Source organism: Mus caroli, unplaced genomic scaffold (genome assembly GCF_978045245.1).
Source record: "Mus caroli unplaced genomic scaffold, Mus_caroli_1 scaffold_18, whole genome shotgun sequence".
NCBI classification, from domain to species: Eukaryota; Metazoa; Chordata; class Mammalia; order Rodentia; family Muridae; genus Mus; species Mus caroli.
The window spans coordinates 60,227,080-60,249,203 of NW_028227273.1; the positions used below are offsets into that span (position 1 = coordinate 60,227,080).

At 45.8% G+C, this 22,124-nt stretch overlaps 1 protein-coding gene across 1 annotated transcript in view; it reads right to left on the bottom strand.

The window, feature by feature from the left end:
* Window positions 1-5,894: 5,894 nt before the first annotated feature.
* The window catches only part of Myo1f (myosin IF), a 50,268-nt gene continuing 34,038 nt past the window's right edge, over window positions 5,895-22,124 (bottom strand). Inside the window, exons 17-28 of the mRNA XM_021185895.2 lie at window positions 20,689-20,795; window positions 19,580-19,678; window positions 19,332-19,476; window positions 15,722-15,836; window positions 15,471-15,640; window positions 12,557-12,702; window positions 11,746-11,892; window positions 11,463-11,611; window positions 10,943-11,026; window positions 9,151-9,346; window positions 8,884-9,053; window positions 5,895-6,340 (exon numbers count right to left, since the gene is read on the bottom strand). Of these exons, the coding sequence (XP_021041554.1) occupies window positions 6,264-6,340; window positions 8,884-9,053; window positions 9,151-9,346; window positions 10,943-11,026; window positions 11,463-11,611; window positions 11,746-11,892; window positions 12,557-12,702; window positions 15,471-15,640; window positions 15,722-15,836; window positions 19,332-19,476; window positions 19,580-19,678; window positions 20,689-20,795 (1,605 nt within the window). The 3' untranslated portion in view covers window positions 5,895-6,263. The remainder of the gene's footprint in view (window positions 6,341-8,883; window positions 9,054-9,150; window positions 9,347-10,942; window positions 11,027-11,462; window positions 11,612-11,745; window positions 11,893-12,556; window positions 12,703-15,470; window positions 15,641-15,721; window positions 15,837-19,331; window positions 19,477-19,579; window positions 19,679-20,688; window positions 20,796-22,124) is intronic.

The window sequence follows — 22,124 nt, forward strand, 5'->3', positions numbered from 1 at the left end:
AGCACAATAAAAGCTCATAAAAGTTCATAAAAGCTCATAAAAGCTGGGAACCTGGAACGCACTGCATAGCAACTCAACAGGTTAGAGAGTATTCTTTCCAAGTGACTCAGTTGATCTAAACCTCTTCCAGGTAGCTGGCCGGGTCTCAGAGTCTTATTTGTAGTTTCACTTTTCTGAGAGTGACTCTGAGCAATCTGTGTGGTTTACTATGTATGGCAGGGAGGGGCCTGGTGAACCTTGTCAGTTTCAGGGACTTCCTGAAGCTATTTTAAATGTTTATCTTTAGGCTTAAGGAGCTTCCTATGGGGTGGAACAGCTACACAACACCTGAGCCACTTCCCCAACCATATAGATGTCTCTGGGGGGAAGATCTAATATCTTTTTCTGGTGATCATTTGTAGGGTGGGCTTAGGGTTACATGGTAAAATAGAACTTAGATCTCAGATTTCTATACATTTAGCCATTCAAGAGATGTTTATTGAGTCATAAGCAACTGTAGAATTCATATGCAACATGTATTTAGGTAAACATATATTTAATCTGTATGTGCCACTATAGGTAAAGGAGATGGTTAGAAGACATTTAAAAACAGAAAAATGGAGGCTAGAAAGATGACCCAGTGGTCGAGTGGTAGAGAACCCAGGTTCAGTGCCCAGCACCCACATGGTAGCTCACAACTGTCTGTTCCTGGGAATTGGATGTCCTCTGCTGGCACTTGTACTCACACAGATACACACATACACACATACACATAAATAAATAGTATAAATCTCTTAAAAAGTAAAATTGAAACTGAAAAAAGAGAAAACAGTTGAATGCCCAGCTCTAAATGAGACCTATATATCACACCCTTCCCTCCAGGGATCATCTTCTCAAAAGAAATTCATAACATAAGAACCAGAAGGGTCAATAACGTCAAGGACACCATAACCCCTGATAGACTGACCACATACCGAGGCAAGCCCCGCTTCCAAGAATAAAGGGGCAACACAAACTAGATCCAATGAGGGAATTTTTTTTTAAGATTTATTTATTTATTATATGTAAGTACACTGTATTGTAGCTGTCTTCAGACACTCCAGAAGAGGGCGCCAGATCTCGTTGCGGATGGTTGTGAGCCACCATGTGGTTGCTGTGATTTGAACTCTGGACCTTCGGAAGAGCAGTCAGGTGCTCTTACCCACTGAGCCATCTCACCAGCACCCGAGGGAATTTTTAAAAAGAAATAAAGAAATTGTTTAAAGTTCATTTGGAATGGATGAGATGATGGAGAGAGGGTGGGGATGTCACTCAGTAGGCTGTGGTAGAGCCCTTGCCATCCCAGCACTGGCAAGTGGAGGCAAGAGGGTCAGGAGTTCAAAGTCATCTTCAGTTATATGTAGAATTCAATAGCAGCCTGCACAACATGAGACCCTGCCTCAAAAAACTAAAACAAGCCAAGAATGTTAGCACATACCTTTAATCCCAGTATTTGGTAGGCAGAAGCAGTCTGATCTCTATGCGTTAAAGACCAGCCTGATCTACATAAAAGTTCTAGGCTAGCCAGAGCTACATAGTGAAACCCTATCTCACAAACAAACAAACAAACAAACAAACAAACAAACAAACAAACATACAACTAACCCCTAAACAACATCCCCCAAAACAATGATACCAAGAACAAAGGGGAGGAGGATCAAGGAAGTAATACAATGTTGGAATTAAAAGTGTGTTACCACACCCAGGCTTCTTCAGTTTCTTTGGTAATGGAATCACAGGTGTGTCACCATGTGTAGCTAGTAAGATCTTTTTTAAGAGAGGAGTGAAGCCTGGAGAGATGGCTCAACATACAAGTAACACACTCATACACATAAAATAAAATAGTTGGTCAACATGCACAGATTAAGAGACTGTTGAATGCTCAGCTCTAAATGAGACCTGTATAATCACACCCCTCCCTCCAGGGATCATCTTCTCACAAGAAATGTCAGAAAGAATGTAAGAATCAGAGATGGTCAATATCATCAAGAAAACAGTGGCCCCTGACAGGCTACCCACATGCCAAGAAGGAAGAAAGGAAGAGAGAGAGAGAGAGAGAGAGAGAGAGAGAGAGAGAGAGAGAGAGAGAGAGAGAGAGAGAGAGCGCAAGCTTCAGGTTCATTTGGAACCGATGGGAGGGTGGAAAGAGGGTGGTTATGGGAGAATCTAGGGGTGGTAGGGAATATGTTCAAAATATGTTGTATAAAATTCTCAAATATGGGGCTGGTGAAATGGCTCAGTGGGTAAGAACACTGACTGCTTTTCCAAAGGTCCTGAGTTCAAATCCGGGCAACCACATGGTGGGTCACAACCACCCGTAATCTGTAATGAGATCTGATGCCCTCTTCTGGTGTGTCTGAAGACAGCTACAGTGTACTTGTGTATAATAATAAATAAATCTTTGGGCCAGAGTGAGCAGAGGTCAAATTCAATTCCCAAAAACGACATGAAGGCTCACAACCATATCTGTACAGCTACAGTGTACTCATATACATAAAATAAATAAATACAAAAAAATTCTCAAATATGTAGCCGAAGAACACTGCATTTTTCATCTTCCTGGTCTCCACATCCAGAGTGACCAGATTATAAGTATATACCACATCTGCTGCATGTCATATTGGTGACCCAATTCAGGGTTTTGTGTATTCAGGGTTTCTCTGTATAGCCCTGGCTGTCCTGGAACTAACTTTGTAGACCAGGCTGGCCTCGAACTCAGAAATTCGCTTGCTTCTGCCTCCCGAGTACTGGGATTAAAGGCGTGCACCACCACGCCCGGCTCAGCCTCTTTTTTGTTGCAAGGTGGAGAGGTGCTTCTGTGCTGGAGAAGGGAGGACAGGGTGAGGCTGAGGTAAGAACGGGGCCATAAGGAAGGGAGAGGAGGGGCCGGATATAAGAAATGTTGTGCAAGAGCCCACAGGATGTGGTGCTGAGGCCTGGCTAGAATGTAGGTGATAGCAGTTCACAGTGTAGAGCTGTCCCTAACCTAATGATTCAGAACTGTCTGTTAGAATATATCAGCCCACTTTTCTTCTCTCCAACACTTCTCAATCAGGCACCCTTCCCAATACTTAACCGTCCACCCTGCTCATAGTCTTGCTTCCTGTGAATAGGGTGTCCTTTGTACCAGTGCAGTGAGGGGACTGTATTAGTCAGGGTTCTCTAGAGTCACAGAACTTATGGGTAGTCTCTATAGAGTAAAGGAATTTGTTGATGACTTACAGTCTGCAGTCCGCCTCCCAGCAATGGTCAACAGCAGCTGTGAATGGAAGTCCAAGGGTCTAGCAGTTGCTCAGTCCCACACGACAAGCAGTCGAAGGAGAGAGTCTTTCTTCTGCCAATGTCCTTATGTAGGTCTCCAGCAGACCTTGAACTCGGAGATCTCCCTGTCTTAATCTTCTGGAATCCATAGCCACAATGTCTCAAGATCTCCATACCAAGATCCAGGTCAGAAACTTCTATCTCCCAGCCTCCAGATTAGGATCACTGGTGAGCCTTTCAATCCTGGATTGTAGTTCATCCCAGATATAGTCAACTTGACAACCAGGAATAGCCACTGCAGGGACTGTACCCTCAAAGTGCACAGAGGGGAGAGCAATCTGCATAGTGAGTTTGAGGGGGAAAAGATGGAAACCCCTTCTGCTCTTTCTTCCTCCCCCTTGTTATCCTCCTCCTCTTCCTTTTGTGTAGCCCAGGCTGGCCTCATTGCTTTGTAGCCTTGATGGCTGCACTCCCGGGTCTTCTGCTTTCACCTCATGTATGCTGGGATGATGGGGTGCCGGTTTATGGGGTGCTGGAGATGGAAGCAAGGACTTTCTTTGTGCCAGGAAACCATTCCATCTCTTGAGCTATGTCCCCGACTGACTTTGTTTCACTTCTTCTCTTTTGTTCCCTTTTCTTTCTTCTTTAACCTCCCTCTGTCTTCTGTCTTGGTATTGGGTTGGAACATAGAGCTTCATGCGCGATAAGCAAACACTACCAACCAACTGAGCTATCTCCCTAGCCCTTTACTTTTTTATAATGGAAATTTATTTATTTAAAATTACAATTGAGTTCATTTTTTTTGCCATGTGTGTGTGGGCACACATGTGCTATGCTGTGTATGTTGAGGTCACAGGGCACCTAGCAGACTTGGTTCTCTTCTTCCATCATGTGGGTCCTAGGCATGGAACCAAGTTGTCAGACTTGCTAGGAAGCATCTCTACTTGCTGAGTCATCTCACTGGCTCTAAATAATTTATATACTATCATTATTTTAAATATTTATCTGTGTTTATTTTATGTATATAAATGCTTTGTCTACACATGTGTATATGTACCATGTGTGTGCCTGGGCCCAGGAGGCCAGAAGAAGGTGTTTGATACCCTGGGACTGGCGTTATAGATAGTTGTGAGCTACTTTGTGAGCACTAGGATTCAAACCCTGGTCCTCTAGGAGAGCAGTCAGTGCTCTTAACTGCTGAGCCATCTCTCTAGCACCTATATGTTATTACTGGGAGGGAACACACAAAAGAGGAAAACTTTGCATAGTTGGTTCCATCCCTCCACCTTTATGTGAGTTCTGGGGATGAAATTCAAAAAGTCATGAACTCATATGAGGCCTGAATACTAGATAAAGAACTACAGGCAAATAAGGAATGTTGAGAAAGAGAGAAATAGTCTTCCCCCAAGAAGAACATACTAAGTTGTTTCCAATATCAAATGGTCAGCCCTGAAAGCACACACGTACAAAGGATATTGTACAGACTGAGCAAGTATATTTAGGACAGGGAAAATGATTATTTTATAATCTCAAAAAATAATTATTTTATAATTTAAAGTAAATAAATCTTAATTTTTAATACTGGTTGTGAAACCAGACAGAAGACGCATGCCTTTAATTTTAGCACCTACAAGGCAAAGGATACAGAGAGATCTGTAGGAGTTCAAGGCTAACCTGGTCTACAAAGTAAGTTTCTGTCTGTCTGTCTCTGTGGTCTCTCTGTTTCTTTCTCTCTTTCTCTCCTTCAGGGCTGGGTTTAACTTCATGCTAAGCAAGTATTCTCGATCTTAAACTAAAGTGTAAAAGAATTCAGAGATGAAGTTGTCCAGCCACACTCAAGGACTGTTAAAAATTTTTGCAGAACAAACAAGAGGCCTGATGAGGCCCAGCTGCATCCTTGTGCTTATTTTTCAGCCAAGGTTGGTTTCTTGAGGCAAATGCAGAGGGGGAAAGGAAAAAGGACCAGATGGACTTTTCTGGGCAGCCTTCCCCAAACCTCCTCAAAGGATCTTATTGTAGTCCAGGACAGCCTCAAAATCAGCTACGTAGGGGCCGGTGAGATGGTTTAGTGGGTTAAGGCCCTCACCGCCAAACCCCTGATGAACTGAGTTTGATTCAATTCCTGGAATCTGCCTGGGGGAAGTAGAGAATTAAGTTCTCAAGGTTGTCCTCTGACCTACATGCATGCATGTGTGTGTGCCCCCTTCTCTCTCTCTCTCTCTCTGTCTCTCTCTGTCTCTCTCTGTCTCTCTCTCTCTGTCTCTCTGTCTCTCTCTCTCTGTCTCTCTGTGTCTCTCTGTGTCTCTCTCTGTCTCTCTGTCTCTCTCTCTCTACACACACACACACACACACACACACACACACACACACACACACACACACGGTTTTTTAAAAGTCAGCAATATAGCCAAGGGTGACATTGAATTCTTGGTCCCCCTGCCTCTACCTCTTAAGTACTGAGATCGATCGTAGGCATGCACCATCACACCCAATTTTATGCAGACCTGATGAAACCGTGAGGATTATGCTTGAGACGCAAGCTTTTTTACAAACCAAGTCACATTCCCAGCCCCAGAACTCAGTAATTTACTTCTTGCTTTTACTTGACACATGTTTATTACCTCAGTGATGAGAGGAAGTGGAAAGGTCTAACTGTCCACGTCTCCTAACTCTGGGCAGTGCACAGCACTTTGCTCCCAGGGCAGGACATGATTTGTTACATACATACAAGGCAGCTGGGAGGTAGGTTCTGCAGCAATTACTATTGGACACAAGAGAAAATGGAGACTTAGATAGCAAGTCAACCCACAGGAAGGCAGTACCAGGCATGGGGTGCTACAGTGCTCATCCTCCATACACAGGGGTCCCACTGGGCTTGAGGCCACAGCCTGAGTATTCTGGCCAGTGCAGATAAGATAACCAAGGCTTCCACTGGCAGGGTTTGGATCCCAGGCAGGCAAGCAGGCAGGCTGGTGGATGGACGATCAGATCTTCTCCACATAATTTCCTGGAAAGAGACCTTCCTGGCCATGAAGCCGACCCTTCCACCAGCCAGAAGAGTCTGTGGGAGAAAAGAGCTTCAAGTGCCCGGTGTACACTGGAGAAAGCCTGAATGTCTAGTCTGTAGCTATCTTAGATTTTTATTTTAATTAATTAATTAATTATGCTTTTAAGATATGGTCTTGTGTGGCTCGGGCTGTTTTCGAACACACTATGTGTGGGACTAGAGAGATGGCTTAGTAGAGAAAGTACTTTTTTTTACATGTGTGAGGACCCGAATTTGGTTCTTTAGAACCAATGAAAGCCCTATGCAGTGGTAGATGTCACGTCTGTTAGTCCAGCTCAGTGGTGAAACAGGAGAATTCCCCAGAAACTCTTGGGTGACCTAGCCTGGCATATATGATGGCAAGCAACAAGAGACACTATCGTAAACAAGGTGGAAGGTAAGGACTGACCCTAGACTGCCCTCTGACCTCTGTATGTGCACCATGACACCTGTGCATCTTCAGTAAAAGAGAAATGCACATTTGTATGCACACACATACGCACAGATACACACATAGATAAGTGCACAGACACACATGCCCATGTACACGTGCTCACACACGAAGATGTGTGCGTTCTGTGCTATGTTGTTAAGTTTGTCCTTGGATTCCTAAGCCTAACCCTGAATCTTCCCCCTGAGGACTGTGATTATAGGCATGAACAGTCACACTCGGTGCTGTTTTAATTGGAGACTGGCCCAGCTCGGCTATATACTCTACATCCTCTTGAAGTTCTAGGATTATAAGTATGTGCCATCATGAATGGCTCTCAGGAGTTGGATCTGAAGTTGATTGGGATCAAGTCCAGGGCCATGTACCTGCTACTCAGTGTTCTACTGAGTAGTTTACTGACTAAGCCTGTACCCAGACTTCCATCTCTTTCCCACCCTTCCATTCCCCCATCCCTCCCTTACATTGGGAAGGATGGAACCGAGAACCTCATGCTTTGCAGGAAGTGCTCTCCTGCTGACCTGCGTTCACCGTCTCTGTCATTCTCTAGATGATTTCTGTGCGCTCTTTTATCACACTACCTTCTTCCACAGACCCTGTCCTTCAACCCTCAGGTGTAGTCTGGAATAATCAGGTCCCCTTGACATCCAGGAGGCCTTGCAACCCCCTTGTGGAGTGTGAGGAACCTATCTGTGGTTACCCCAGAGGATGGAGGTAGGAATTGGGCAGGGCCATCTAGACCCAAGCTTCCTTCCTACTGTCAAGAATTTGTAAAGTCTGACAAAAATAAAGGTTCCAGCCTGGCAATGTGGTGACCAAGAGGCTGAGGGAGGAAGGATAATGAATGCAAAACCATCCTAGGCATGCCCTTGTCTCTAAATGAAATAAAATAACAAAGATGCTTAGGCACTAGGTGTGATGAAGTCACAGCCCTTGTGCTTTAGGATAAGAGACAAAGATATCAAGACTATGCAGCTCTGGTGAGGCTGTGAGCTGAATACCCCTGTTTATTCATTTATCCTTTTTTTTTTTTCTTGTTTTTGCTTTTTTTGTTTTTCGAGACAGGGTTTCTCTGTGTAGCCTTGGCTGTCCTGGAACTCACTTTGTAGACCAGGCTGGCCTCGAACTCAGAAATCCACCTGCCTCTGCTTCCCAAGTGCTGGGATTAAAGGCATTCACCACCACGCCCAGCTCATTTATCCTTTTTTTTTTTTTTTAAATGAATGTGCACTGCAGTACTCAACTTTAATTTTTTATTACACTTTCTTTTTCAATAATGTTACGTGTATGATATGAATAATGTATGTTGCATGCTTTTGCATGTGTGTGGGAGCCCATGATTGTGGGTGCATGTGTGCATGGAGACCCCATGTCGTCATCCTCTTCTGCTCATCTACCTTATTCAGTGAGGAAGAATCTTCCAGTCAGAATCACAGCTCAACGATGTGGCTAGGCCTGCTATCCAGCTTGCTCTACGGGTCCTGTGTCTTTCTTTAGTCAGGGATTACAGATACACTGCCATGCCTACCCAGCATTTACTGGTATCTGGGAATCAGAACTCTGGTCTTCATGTTTTCTTTTTTCTTTCTTTCTTTCTTTCTTTCTTTCTTTCTTTCTTTCTTTCTTTCTTTCTTTCTTTCTTTCTCTCTCTCTCTCTCTCTCTCTCTCTCTCTCTCTCTCTCTCTCTCTCTCTCAAAGATGTATTTATTTAAGAGGGAGTCAGATCTCCTTACGGATGGTTGTGAGCCACCATGTGGTTGCTGGGATTTGAACTCAGGACCTTTAGAAGAGCAGTCGGGTGCTCTTACCCGCTGAGCCATCTCTCCAGCCCAGTCTTCATGTTTTTCAAGGCAAGAGATTTAACCATGGAGACATCTCCTCAGCCCAGCTTTGGTGTGTGTGCGTGTGTGTGTTTAGGTCAAAGTCCAATCTTTCCTTCTATCATGTGATTGTGTGTGTCCTGCAGATGAAACTTATCCACTGGGCCATCTCATTAGCCCTTGTCCCTGTTCTTGCATGGACGGAAAGGCTATGTAGTAATGTGTGACTGCCTCACTGTATCTGAGTTCTGAAGACTCCCCACTCTCAACCCCTGTCCCAGAATACAAACCTTCTATGAGGATCTCAATGACTTCATTCACGTTAAAGCTCAGCTCATCCACATCCTGGCCTATGTATTGGTATAGTGCCCGGCACCTCGGGCCATGTGTCCGTGGTTGGGGCTTAGGCCGGCCCACTCCTGGCACAGGTCTCTGCCCTATACTTCGCTTCCTTTGCATGCTGTAGGGGGAACAGCATGGGTCTCAGCACAGCCCTAGATACTCCCCTATCCCACGAGGACCTCCCGGGGCTGTGCCCTCCATCTTTTCCCACCTACCCTGCCACACCCTGGTCAGGCACATTAAGGAATTCTGTACTGTGCTCTGAAGGTGGCCGTGCTCGAGGACGTCTGCTGGCTCCTAGGGTTGAGGACGGAGGGCCCCGTGGAGGCCTCTGGGAACTCCTACCAGATGTGATCTCCAGGGGTAGGGACCTTACCTGGGAAGAGGGTGGTACCCCATTTCGATTCAAACCTATGGTGGAAGCAAAGATAGAGATATGTGTCATGAGTGGCTGTGAACATTTGAGGAGTTATCTCTAAGTTCTAAGCCTGACAGAAGATGCAGCCACTCTCAACCCAGTGTGGTCAGAAATGTGTCTAAGGGCCAGGAGTGGTGATGCTTGCCTTTAGTCCCAGCACTTGGGGAGTCAGTGGCAGGTGGATCTCTGTAAGTTCTAGGCCAGCCAGGACCACATAGGGAGACCCTGTCTCCAAAACAAAAACATGTTGATGCACTTAACTCCAGTACTTGGGGAGGCAGAAGCAGATGGATCTCTTTAAGTGTCAGTACTACATATTGAAACCCTATCACACACAATCGCTCGTGCATGCACTTGCACACACACACACACACACACACACACACACACACACACACCACCACCACCACCAAAACTAAAAGAAAAGGACAGAATGTAAATGAGGGACTCTGGAGGTAGGAGGATGTAGAATGAGTGGCTTTAAAAGTTATGTATTATTATTGTTTGTGTGTATAATGCATGTGTGGGATACATGGTACAGCACACACGTGGGGGTCAGAGACCAACTCTATGGAGTTGGTCCCCTCTTTCCACACTTTCTTGCGTTCTGAGGAACAAATTCAGGCCTCCAAGAGGAATTTGAGGGTTTCTTTCTTCCTCTTCTTTTTCCTCCCCCTCTTCCTTCTCTCCCTTTCTCTCTCTCTCCCCACTCCCTTCCACCTCTCATTCCACCTTTGAGTCAGGGTTTCACTATGTAGCCCTGGCTCTTTCAGAGATCAACGTGCCTCTGCCTCCTGTATCCTGGAATTAAGTGTTCACTACACCCAGATCAGATGTATGTGCGAGCGTGTGTGTGTGTGTGTGTGTGTGTGTGTTTATTTTCAAGACAGGGTGTCATGTAGCCCGGTTGCATCACATTCCCTGTGTAGTTGATACACCTAAATTTATATGGCTTTCTGCATGCTAAGCAAGCATTCTATGACTGGGCTAAAAGTGGTGTGGAAATTTAGATAGCAAATCCAAGCAGGGGTTTGGCCGCAAGAATAAATTTGGTGAGTTGACTAAAGAAAACATATTAGGCTAGGGAAGAGGTCGTGACTAGCTAGGGTAGGGTAGTTTTTTTTTGGTATTTATTTATTTATTTATTTATTTATTTATTTATTTATTTTCCAGAGCTGAGGACTGAACCCAGGGCCTTGCGCTTGCTAGGCAAGCACTCTACCACTGAGCTAAATCACCAACCCAGTTTTTTTTTTAAAGATTTATTTATTTTTATTTTATTTATACTAGTACACTATAGCTGTCTTCAGACACACAGGAAGAAGGCATCAGATCCCATTAGAGATGGTTGTGAGCCACCATGTGGTTGGTGGGATTTGAACTCAGGACCTCTGGAAGAGCAGTCTTAACCACTGAGCCATTTCTCCAGCCCTAGGGTAGGTTCTTAAAGGTATTCCCAATTTTGTTTATCCTGCATCTTATAGTATATAGGAGAGCTATGGTGAGGTGAGATACTATTCTTGTTAGCTTCTTAAGTCCACAGCAGACAAAGGAAGTCACCAAGAGAGGTAAGGAGATACAATCCTTACCTCTGGGAGGTCCAGGGGCTGCTCGAGTGGGAGCCTGCGCTGACCTTCGAGGTCTACCCTGGGCTAAGCCCTTCCGTGTAGGCTCTGAAAGAAGAAGAAATCAGAGATAGGTTTGAATTGTGGCCCGGCCAGACTAGGTTCTTGACCCAGTGCCTCCAACACTCCTCCACATTGGTTCAGCTTGAGACCACGGCCCTGTCCACACTCAATGGTTCTTCTACGTTAGTTGCAGGTGGGGATTAATATCTATTTTTTGAGCTCTCCCACTCCAGGATACGCTCCACCGGCTGTTGACAGCTTCGTGTTGATTTTATGGGCATCCCTTTCCACGTTTCTCTTTCTCTTATTGGCAATTTCTCTAAAGCGAGATGTCTTCCTCTATACCTTGACTCTAGAGGCCCGGACCTCTCTAGACTAGCCTAGTTAGCTGGCTCCGCCCCCACAAAGTTGATTGGCCTTCAGTGAACCATGGCCCAGGCCCCTTCCCCATGATGCCCAGTTCTGGTTCCCGCTGACTTACTGGTGCTCTTAGGCAATCCGTCCCCAATGCTGATAGTGAGAGCTCGACCCCCAGCCTTGAGCACAGCCAAGTCACCTGTCCCGCGAGAGAAGGTGACGTTTCGGGTACTGCCTCCGCCCCAGCCTTCTTTCTTCACCCGGAACTGTAGTCTAGGGGAGAGAAAGGAGTTTGGGGGGTGCCAGTTGGGGGTCCCTCTTCCACACCCTACTGGTGCCCGGGACCCTGCAGTAGGTAGGTCGGGCGGAGGATGGTGCTCAAGCTGGCTATGGATTGAGGGGCGTACAGGTCGCTGAAGGTGAGGGGAAGGGGCCTGCGCGCTGCTTCTTCAAAACGCTTGCACAGAAGGCTGACAAACTCGGTCTTGAAGATACTTTCTAAGAAGCTGTCCGCAGCCTCTTCTTGAAGGATGAAGAAGTCATCCTGTCGGGTGCTGGGGAAAAAGTAAGAGAACATTAAGTGAGGGTGTAGGATGACATGATGTGTAGCGTCCAATCTATGAAGATCAAGCTGGGGGAAGGGAGAAGGAGGAACCTGGGAAGGTGGTAACTGAGAAGGACCAGAGGTCAGGTAGGAAGAGGGACAGAAATTGTCTCCACACAAAGATCATGAAAGTAGAGCAGGACCTGAGTTGCATTCTCTGGGACCCACTTGGTGGAATGCCTTTGCACAGACCTCCACTCATGTGCTGTGATGTGTGCCCCTTCCCCCAAATAAAATGTAATTAAATAGTTTGTTGAAGATCATGAAAGTAGAGGCAAGTGAATGTGGCAGGTAGCAGCAAGACAGCTATAGGTATCTTTTTTTTTTTTAAAAAGATTTATTTATTATATATAAGTACACTGTAGCTGTGTTCAGACACACCAGAAGAGGGCATCAGATCTCGTTACGGATGGTTGTGAGCCACCACGTGGCTGCTGGGATTTGAACTCCAGACCTTCGGAAGAGCAGTCGGGTGCTCTTACCCACTGAGCCATCTCACCAGCCCCAGCTATAGGTATAATAGCACCTAAAGTTACCATGGTAACAAGCAAGGAGGCAGCACAGGAACACCTGACAGATGGGTTACTACAGGACAGGTGGCTACTTGGCCTTACCTGAGAGACACCCCTCGGAGGGCCTGGATCTCCAGTTTCTTCTTCAGGACTTCACGCACCAGACCCTTCTCTGGTCCCCTTTTCACCTTCTCTCTCCCAATCACATACACACACTTTGGGGTCAGGATCAAGTCCCGTTTGATAGGCTGCAGGAAGACAAAGCCAGAAGCTGATGGGTGGTCCCCAGGGGATGGGCAGCCTGGCCAGAGGATCAACCCTAGACAAGGGTGGAGCTTTCAGGGCAAGTGACTAGGAAACCTCTTTGTGTGTGAGTTGCTAAATCATGTAAGAAATAGAGTAAAGGTAAGGTTATATTGTTTAGAAAATGTATGTCAGGGCTAGTCGACAGGTAGAAGATAAAAGAAACACCTGATAGCTGTGTGTGTGTGTGTGTGCGCGTGTGCGCGTGTGTGTGTGTTGTGGAATGCTGCCTTCTGGGTATGACATGGCTGTTGCCCTCTGCAGCCAAATTTACCCTCAAGAGACTTGCACAAGATTGGGCCTACTAACTTTTGATTTCGGGTGAGAGATTCATGTGGCCCTGTCCTTCCTTGAACATCTCGAGGCAGTTAATGGTTTGTGCGGGAGAATGGGAGGTATTTTTCTCCTGCAGTCTGGCCAATTTTAAGTTGCCAGTGCTTCTGTAACTAATCTCTGATCCACGTTCCTGGAAATAACCCAGAATAAACTTATCGCGTCACTGAGCTACACTTCGACGGAATCATTTCTTTGCTCTATCGTTAGTGTCCTATTTGGAGTAAAGAGACATTTTGTTAGTCTCTCTAGGAAAAGTTCACAAAACTGTATGCATGTGTATACATTTGTGCTGGGAATGGAAGCCTTGCATGCTAAGCATGAGAGGCCAAATCTACTCCATCTTGGGATCAGCCTCCATTTTAAAGGAAAAAAAAAAAGCCTGAGAACTTGAGCTGCAGCTGAACCCAAGCTCCACCCAAGTACCAGAAAGGACTCCTTGGCTTCTCCTTGGCCCATACCGCAAATTTACTCCCTAGATACTTCCTAGCAACAGTTAATCAAAGATGAGTCTGATTGTTTCAGCTGTACTTGCAGACTGGTGGTGACTAGATGTGGTCTTGCTTTAGATTGCCCACCTGTCAGCTTATTGTCATTCTGTGAGATGCTTGCCAGGCTGGATACCCCTCACTTGTTCCCATTTCCTAAAATAGATTGTCCTGCTGAGGGTTCAGGCTGCTCCACCTTCCTGTTCTGCTGTGTCAGGGTTGGACTGGAGGAGAGCCCAAGCCTGAGCTTGTAGTAAAGAGACCCTAATTCGATTGCATTGGAAACAGCTCCCTGGTGTTTTTGGGGGATTCACAATGCTTCCTAGAATACTAAGCACACACTGAGCCACACGCCCTCAGCTCAGCTTTTGTAAAGGTATGGATTGAGGTCAGGTACTGGTGGCATACACTTTACATCTCAGTACTTAAGAGGCAGAGGCAGGTGGATTTCTGTGAGTTCAAGGCCAACCTAGTTTACAGAGTGAGTTCTAGAATAGCTAGCCAGGCCTGTACAGTGAAACCCTATCTTGGGGGAAGGGGGCGGGGAGAATACTGATGGCTTGAGTGATTGAATGCACATCACAGAGGCAGGTAAGAACATATTGTCCAGTCTTTTGTGGTGGCACACACTTGTAATCTCAGGCCTTGGGAGGTTAGGGGTGGCACACACTTGTAATCTCAGGCCTTGGGAGGTTAGGGGTGGCACACACTTGTAATCTTGGGTGGGGCTTGGGAGGTTAGGGGAGGAGGATTGTTCATTTTAGGCCAGCCTTGGCTCAAAGGAATGAATAAAAGAAAAGTCATGGTCACAAGTAAGGGGCATATGTGTATATGAGCCACATGAATCTATGAGTTGTATAGGAAGGGGGGTATTACGGTTAGTTATATTTTATTTTTACAGTTATTTATTTTGTGTGTATCTGTAGACATGTGTGTGACATGGCGCGGAGGTCAGAGAACAGCCTGTGGAAGTTGGTTCTTTCCCTCTACCAACTGGGTTCTAGGGATTGAACTCAGATCTTCAGGGTTGTGAGCAAGCACCTTGACCTGCTGTGCCTGCCATCTTGCCATCTCATCTCATAATACATCTATACAACTGCATGTCTATAAGGGATTTTCTAGATTATGTTAACTGGTCATGACTATTAATGATTTCTGGAACAGTCAGGCGTGCACTTGTGAACAAGGCTTCCTTGACCTGGTTTGAGTGTTTATATAGACAGGGGCTTCAGAGTCAAGTTAAGGTACAATGGACATGTGTGTCTAAGCCAGGTGAGGGAAGTGGTCCTTTGGAATAGGTTACTGGATCAGGTGAATACGTCATAGTAGACACATCTGGTAAAACGAGGGTGCATCTGATGTAGGTATGTCTGGGTTACACAAGGACAGGCCTGAAAGACAGCTCTATTACCGGCTGTGGGAGTGGGACTGGGTGTGACATTGCAACGTGAGATGTTTCCTTTCCCTCCGCCCAGGGTTTCATATAGCTCAGGCTGACCTGGAGCTCACTCTATAGTAGAAGATGTCCACGAAATCCTGATCTCCCTCCCCTCCCCCAAGAGCTGGGATTGTGGACATTAGCTACCATGCCTGGTTTATGTTTACTGGGAATGGAACACAGAGTGCATGCTAAGCAAGTCCTCTGCCAATTCCGCTACAGCCGCACGAGGTCATGTTTGATGGACACCAGTATCTACCACAGTGGAGGTTTTACTTGTGGATAGGTGTGTCTGGGCCTGGTGGGGGCATGTCTGTGAGAAAGGATGTCTGGAGGCCAGGTGAACACACTTATGTGGAAAGATGCATCTGGGTCCCGTGGGTTACGGTGTGTTTTTGGTGTGCTTCCTCAGCAGAGGCACAACCTCAGTTGCAAACACCCACCCAGGTCTCACCTTGAAGCGGCGGTCATACTTGGTGACTGAGTCGGCAAAGTCCACTCGTTCCCTTTTAGCCAGGAACTGGCGCAGCTCAGGCCGCTCCTCCAGTCCCAGATAGTCCCCAACGAAGTTCCGGTTGATGCTGTTTCGCCTTCGTTCCTTCTTGTTCAATAGGAAGTTAGAAGCTGAGAAGACATGTGTGTAGTTAAAAGTCATGGCCTCTCCTTAATCCTCTTGCCCCCAGACTCTTAATGAAGGCCCCTCACCTTCTTCCCGCATCTCTTCATACTTTCGAACTGCTACATGGCGCCGCCAGGCTTTCTGGATAGTGCGAGCAAAGCCGTCAAACTTCCTCTCTCGCATCTCTTCCAGGAGGAAAAGCTGGACAAGAGGGAGGGAGAGTGGCGAGTGGCATCTCTCAAGTCCCTGACTTCTCATGGACCCTCCTGGATAGCCTCACTCTTGCTATGCAGTTCAGGATAACCTTCTGCCTCTCCCTAAGTGCTGGGGTGATAGGCATGCACCATTACATCTGGTTTATGGGCTGCTAAAAGGAACCCAGGGCCTTGTGTATACTAGGCAAGCACTCTATCAAATGAGCAACATTCTCAACATCGAAAATAGTTTTTGTTTTCTTTTCATGACTGCACCCAGAAGTTCTTCCCATTTAGGGAATTGAAGAGATTGTTCAGTGATTAAGAACACTGGCTGCTTTTCCAGAGGGCCTGAGTTGGTTTGGTTCCTAGCACCCACATGGTGGCTTACAACTCTCTGTAACTCCAGTTTCAGGGATCTGATGCCCTCTTCTGGCTGCCACAGGTACTTCATGCACGTGGAATACAGACATATAGGCAGGTAAAACGCCCATACACATAAAAGAAGTAAAATATTTACAAAATTTATTTGTTTATTTGCTTATTTATCTGAGATAGATTCTCTCCACATGACCCTGGCTGTCTTGGAAATCACAGTGTAGACCAGGCTGGCCTTAAACTCACAGAGAGATCCTCTTGCTTCTGCCTCTGAGAGGTGGGATTAAAGGGGTGTACCAGAACACGTGGTTGGTACACACCTTTAATCCAGCATACAGGGGGATCTTTGTGAGTTTGAGGCCAGCCTGATATATGTAGAAAATTCCAGGCTAGCCAGGGCTACATAGTGAGACCTCGTCAAAAACAAAACTCTCAACAAATAATTCTGTTCCCCCATACCCCCCCATTCTAATAAAAACTGACCACTAACTTGTCATGTGTTAATAGTTCTCACTTAGTAAAGTTTCCCAAAATTCAAGTCTGCACACTAAAAATTTTGTCACAATAAATTTTTTTAAAAAATATTTATTTATTGTATGTGAGTACACTGTAGCTGTCTTCAGACACTCCAGAAGAGGGCATTGGATCTCATTACAGATGGTTGTGAGCCACCATGTGGTTGCTTGGCTTTGAACTCAGGATCTTCAGAAGAGCAGTCAGTGCTCTTAACCACTGAGCCATCTCTCCAGTCCCCCACAAATAAATTTTTTGAGATAGGGTCTCTTACTAAGCTGGTCTGGAACTGGTCCTAATGCCTCAGCCTCCCAAGTTTTGGCATATAGGTACCATATCCAACCTCAAATTTTAATTTTTCTTATATAGCTTTACCAGAGGGACTGGGATGTACCTCAGTTGGCAGGGTGTTTGTTTAGTATTCACAAAGTCTGGGTTCCACTGCCAGAACTACCAAAACCTGTGGCTGTGATGCACCAGGTATGAGGTGGTGATAGGAGGAACCAAAGTTTAAAGATGCACAGTGAGGTGGAGGTCAGCCAGGGTTTCATGGGACTCTGTTTTAAGAAAAAGAAGGCTTTGGCCTAGCTCTTTTTATTCTATGTATTTTTTCTACCATGTGTCAATTTTTGGAGGATTAATTTCTTGTGGGAATTTTGCCTGCAATAATTAGGAAGTTGGGATTCTCTTTCCCATCCTCTCATTCTCTTTCCTTCCCCCATTTGCCCCCTCCTGTGTCCTGTCTTACATGTTACAACTAAGTTTTCCTGGGCACAGTTTTACACATTTGCACCTTTGTTCTTTGATAACCCTTTACTTCTCCCACCTTCTTCCCCTCCTCTCTACTCAGCCTTTCCCTTCCTTCCCAAGGTCTCACTCTGTAGCATAATATGGTCTGGAACTCACAGGGCTGGAGACTCCTGCTTCAGCTGCTAGTGCTTGCATTGTAGGTAAAAAATTTCTATTGGATATTTTATTTATTAACATTTTAAACTTTATCCCCTTTCTCCATTTCCTCTTCGCAAACCCCAATCCTATTCCCACTCCCCCTGCTTCTATGAGGGTGCTCCCCCACCCACCTACACACTATCGCCTCTCTGCCCTGGCATTCCCCTACAATGGAGCATCGAGCCTTCACAGGACCAATGGCCTCTCCTCCCATTGATGCCGGACAAGGTCATCCTGCTACATATGCAGCTGGAGCCGTGGGTTGCTCCATGTGTCTTTGGTTGGTGGTGTAGCCCCTGGGAGCTCTGGGGTGTCCGGTTGGTTGATATTGTTAGGTAACAATTTCTATTAGTAATACTTTGAACTTCTTTTCTTTTTATGGTGCTGAGGAATGGAGCACAGGGATTTTTAGGTTAGGCAATGGCTCCATCATTAAACGGCCATGCCAGCCCCTCACTGGGGGATTCTAGGAGGTGCTCATCCTTTAGCTCGCCCTCTCAGTCCCTACTAGCAGATTCTAGGTGGGATATATATATATTACATCTAATAATATACATGTATATCTGTATATATATTAGGAGGGGGAGAAGCAGAATGGGGGAGAGGAGCAGAAGGAATGAACAAAGGAATCAAGAAGGACGATGGAAAGGGATCTCTGCACAAATGAGGGCTCTTTAGTCTACCTAAGGGGCACCACTACACTATACCCTGTATTCGTCCTCTCCCTGATCTGGTCCTCAAGAACTGGCCACTAAACAGGGCCTTTTCTGAGTGCATACATATGTCTCAGGTACTATGCAGGTGACTTCCTGCTTTGTTTAATCCTCATTCCAGTCCTGGAGGGTGGCTCTTACTTTGCCTCATTTCCATATGGGGAAACCGAGGCTTGAAGAGGTGACAAAGTCTGATGAAGGTCACATGGTGGTGTCACAAAGTAATGAAAGCCTCCCCTTCGCCCCATCAGGGTCTTCCTATGTACCTTTACTTTAACTTTGAACTTAGAGCCTCCTGCCTCAGTCTCTGGAAGGCTGGGATTATAGGTGTTGTGTACTACCAGACCAGCACATGCACTCTCTCTGTCTCTGTCTCTCTCTGGTGCTGAGGATGGGACCCAGGGCCTCAAATATGCTAGGCAAATGCACTGTCACTGAGCTGTATCTCCAACGTCAACCTCAACTTTCCCTTCATCTACCTACCCCCTGTCATCTTCTTTCTTTGTTTTATTATCTTTTTATATTTTTCACTCTTTAAAAATGTGTGTTTGTCTGTGTGTGTGTGTCATTGTGTAAATGTGTTTGTGTCTCTCTCTATGTGTGTGTGTGTATGAGAGAGAGAGAGAGAGAGACAGACAGACAGACAGACAGAGACACACAGACACACACACACAGACACACAGACACACACACAGAGAGAGAGAGAGAGAGAGAGAGAGAGAGAGAGAGAGAGAGAGAGAGAGAGAGAGAGAGAGAGAATGGTGCAGGAGTCCCAAGGTACAGTGTGCATGTGTAGGTCAGAGGAGGACAAGCCTGTAGACCTGGTTCTCTACTTGCACGGTTATGTGAGTTCTTGAGATTGGTCCTCAGAACTCAGTTTGCTGGGTTTGTTTGTTATGCACTTTTACCCACTGGTCCCCCATCCCTCCTTCTCTCACACACACACTCACCGACTCAGGATTCTTAACAAAGACCTTGGTACTCCCCATCTGGTACTGGTCTGGCTCCATGTTGACAGCACGAAGCAGGTGCTGGACACCCTGGCGTTCATCTCCACGCCACCGTGGCCATGTCTCAGGGGTCAGAATGGCATACCTAGAGGTAGAGGTGATGAGGGTGTGGGGACATTTGGAGCAGGCCTGCTGGTTGGCCATTTCAATAGGAGAGGCAGTCAAGGCAGGAGAGCCAGGTTCATTACCTTTGCAGGAACTTGGAGAACTGCCGACGGTAGGCGAAGCCTGCCCTTCGCACTCGGATGTTCTCCCGCAGGCCCAGGTACTCCACCTGGTGCTTCACTCTGTGGGAGTGAGGTTTCCTGAGATCCAGAAAGTGGCAGATGCCCAGGGAAAACTAGGGGCATGAGGCCTGGATTTGTGCTGGAGGTATCTCATGGTCTATCCATGTATGCATGTATGCATGTATGTATGTATGTATGTATGTATGTATGTATGTATGTATCTATCTATCTATCTATCATTTATTTATGATTCTATCATCGACTACCTATGTATTATCTATCTGTTGTCTATTATCTATCTATTTATCTATTAATCATCTATCTAATTTGTCACCTGTCTACATATTGCCTATCTAATTATTGTCTTCTACATAATCTGTCTGTCTATCTGTCTATGGCAAGTGTCTCTCTCAGTTGCTTAGGTTTCCCTTGAATCTATGATCCTCCAGCCTCTACCTCTCAAGGCTGAGAATAAACATGAAAGCCACCATGCCTAGCCTAGCTTGGGGGTGGTTTAGATGGTGAATTTTGAGTCCCAAGGAGTTTCTCAGCTCAGTCTGGGACCAAATCTTGGGCTGAGACCTGAGGGAAAGATTCTGGGCTCGTCCTGGAGGATTAGTTCTGGAGTTTAGGTTTGAGAAATTGTGTTTTGATTATTTCACAGTCAGTCTGGGTTTACCAGAGGATTGGATGTGTGTATGGGGTGCCTATGTCAGTTCAATGTAAACTCTGAGGCCACAGAAGTTTTATATTTTTAAGTTATATGTTTATGTGTATGCACATGCATGTTACTGCATGTATGTCATGGTCGGAATACAGTTTGCAGGTTTCGGCTCTTGCCTTCCACTGTGTGGAGCCCAAAGGATTGAACTCAGATCATTAGATTTGGCAGCAAGCACCTTTAAATGCTGGGGCATCTCTCTGACCCCCTGCAGGAGTCTAAGGTGGACTTCAAGTCCAGTCTGCAGTGGTCTGAAAGTTGGTGCTTTGTCTGTGAATCAAATGTAAGTGATTGGTCCATCTGGTCCATCTAGATCTTGTGGGAGATGTGAAGGGGGTGGTCAGTTCACCTGCTTTCCTCCCAGTCCCGGGGGCGCTTGGTCTCGTTAGGTTTGATGCAGCGGATGTAGTGGGGTGTGCACTTCTTCAGCGTGGACACCAGGTCGTTGGCTTGTTTCTGAGGCAGAGGGAAAGTCAGGAGTGAGGAAGGATTGAGGATGGCTCGACTGTCTAGACTGGCTCTCCCCATTCAAGAAACACTCATTAAAGAGGGGGTCGGGGAAGCTGACTGGGCAAACCTCAGGTGTGCATAACTCCTTCAGCTCTCATCATGAGGGCTGATATTGTGCATCTACCCAACTCTTTTTTGTTTGTTTGTTTTGAGACAGGATTTCTCTGTATAACAGTCCTGGTGGACCTGGAACTCCCTCTGTAGATAGGGCTGGCCTTGAACTGGCAAAGATCCACCTTCCTCTGCCTCCCAAGTGCTGGGATTAAAGGTGATCTACCCACCTCTTAAATCCCAAACTTGGAGTTTTAGTGTCAGTCACATTTACCACATAGCTTAACACATAATAGGTACTTTGGAAATGTTTGATGACTGAGTAATAGAAAAATCAGAACAACCCACTGCTTAGACTTCCATCTGTCTTCAAGGGGACATTGACTTTGGAAATAAGAAATGTGTGTGTGTGTGTGTGTGTGTGTGTGTGCATGTGTGTGTAAAAGAGAGACAGAGACAGAGACAGAGATGAGGTGGTCAGGCTTGGGTTCTTGGGCTAAGCATTTTAGTCTTCTGGGCAAAAGTTGTGGGGGCAGATGGGAAGACTAGGGAAGTGATATGAAACATTCAGGTTCAAACTCTGTTTATGATCTGTGTCAGTGGCTGCCTGTTTCTGATCATTAACTTCTTCATCTACCAAATAGAACTGGGCTAATTCCTTGTATGTGTGAGGATCAGCTATCATCACAAAGTCCTCAACAAACAATTGTGAATGTGACCTTTGGATGGGACTCTGTGTTCCTTGCAGCATTATTCACCCTCAACAGAAGGTAGACACAACAACCCTTCTGCACAATGAATGAAAAAAAAATGAATGTAACATGGTATATCCGTACAGTAGGATATTATTCAGCCTTCGAAAGGAAGGACAGTCTTATAACAAGATCTAACATGGATGGACTCTGAGGACATTTTGTGACTGACATTTGTGTTCTGGATGATGCCACTGAAAAGAGGTCCTTACAATCTCCAGATTTATATGGACAGAGTCTATGACCATAGGATGGGAATCAGGGGCTGTGGATGTAGTTTTGAATGGGGACATATTCTGAATTTGCAAAGATGATAAAGTTTGGAGATGGCTGGCGGGGATGGCTGCACAACACTGTGAACACAGCCCATATGTCACTGATCTGCACACTTAAAATGGGTAAGACCGCCTGTTCTATGATATGTGTAGTATTTCCACTTTTACAAATAAGTGGTCTGGAAAGTGTAGCCCAA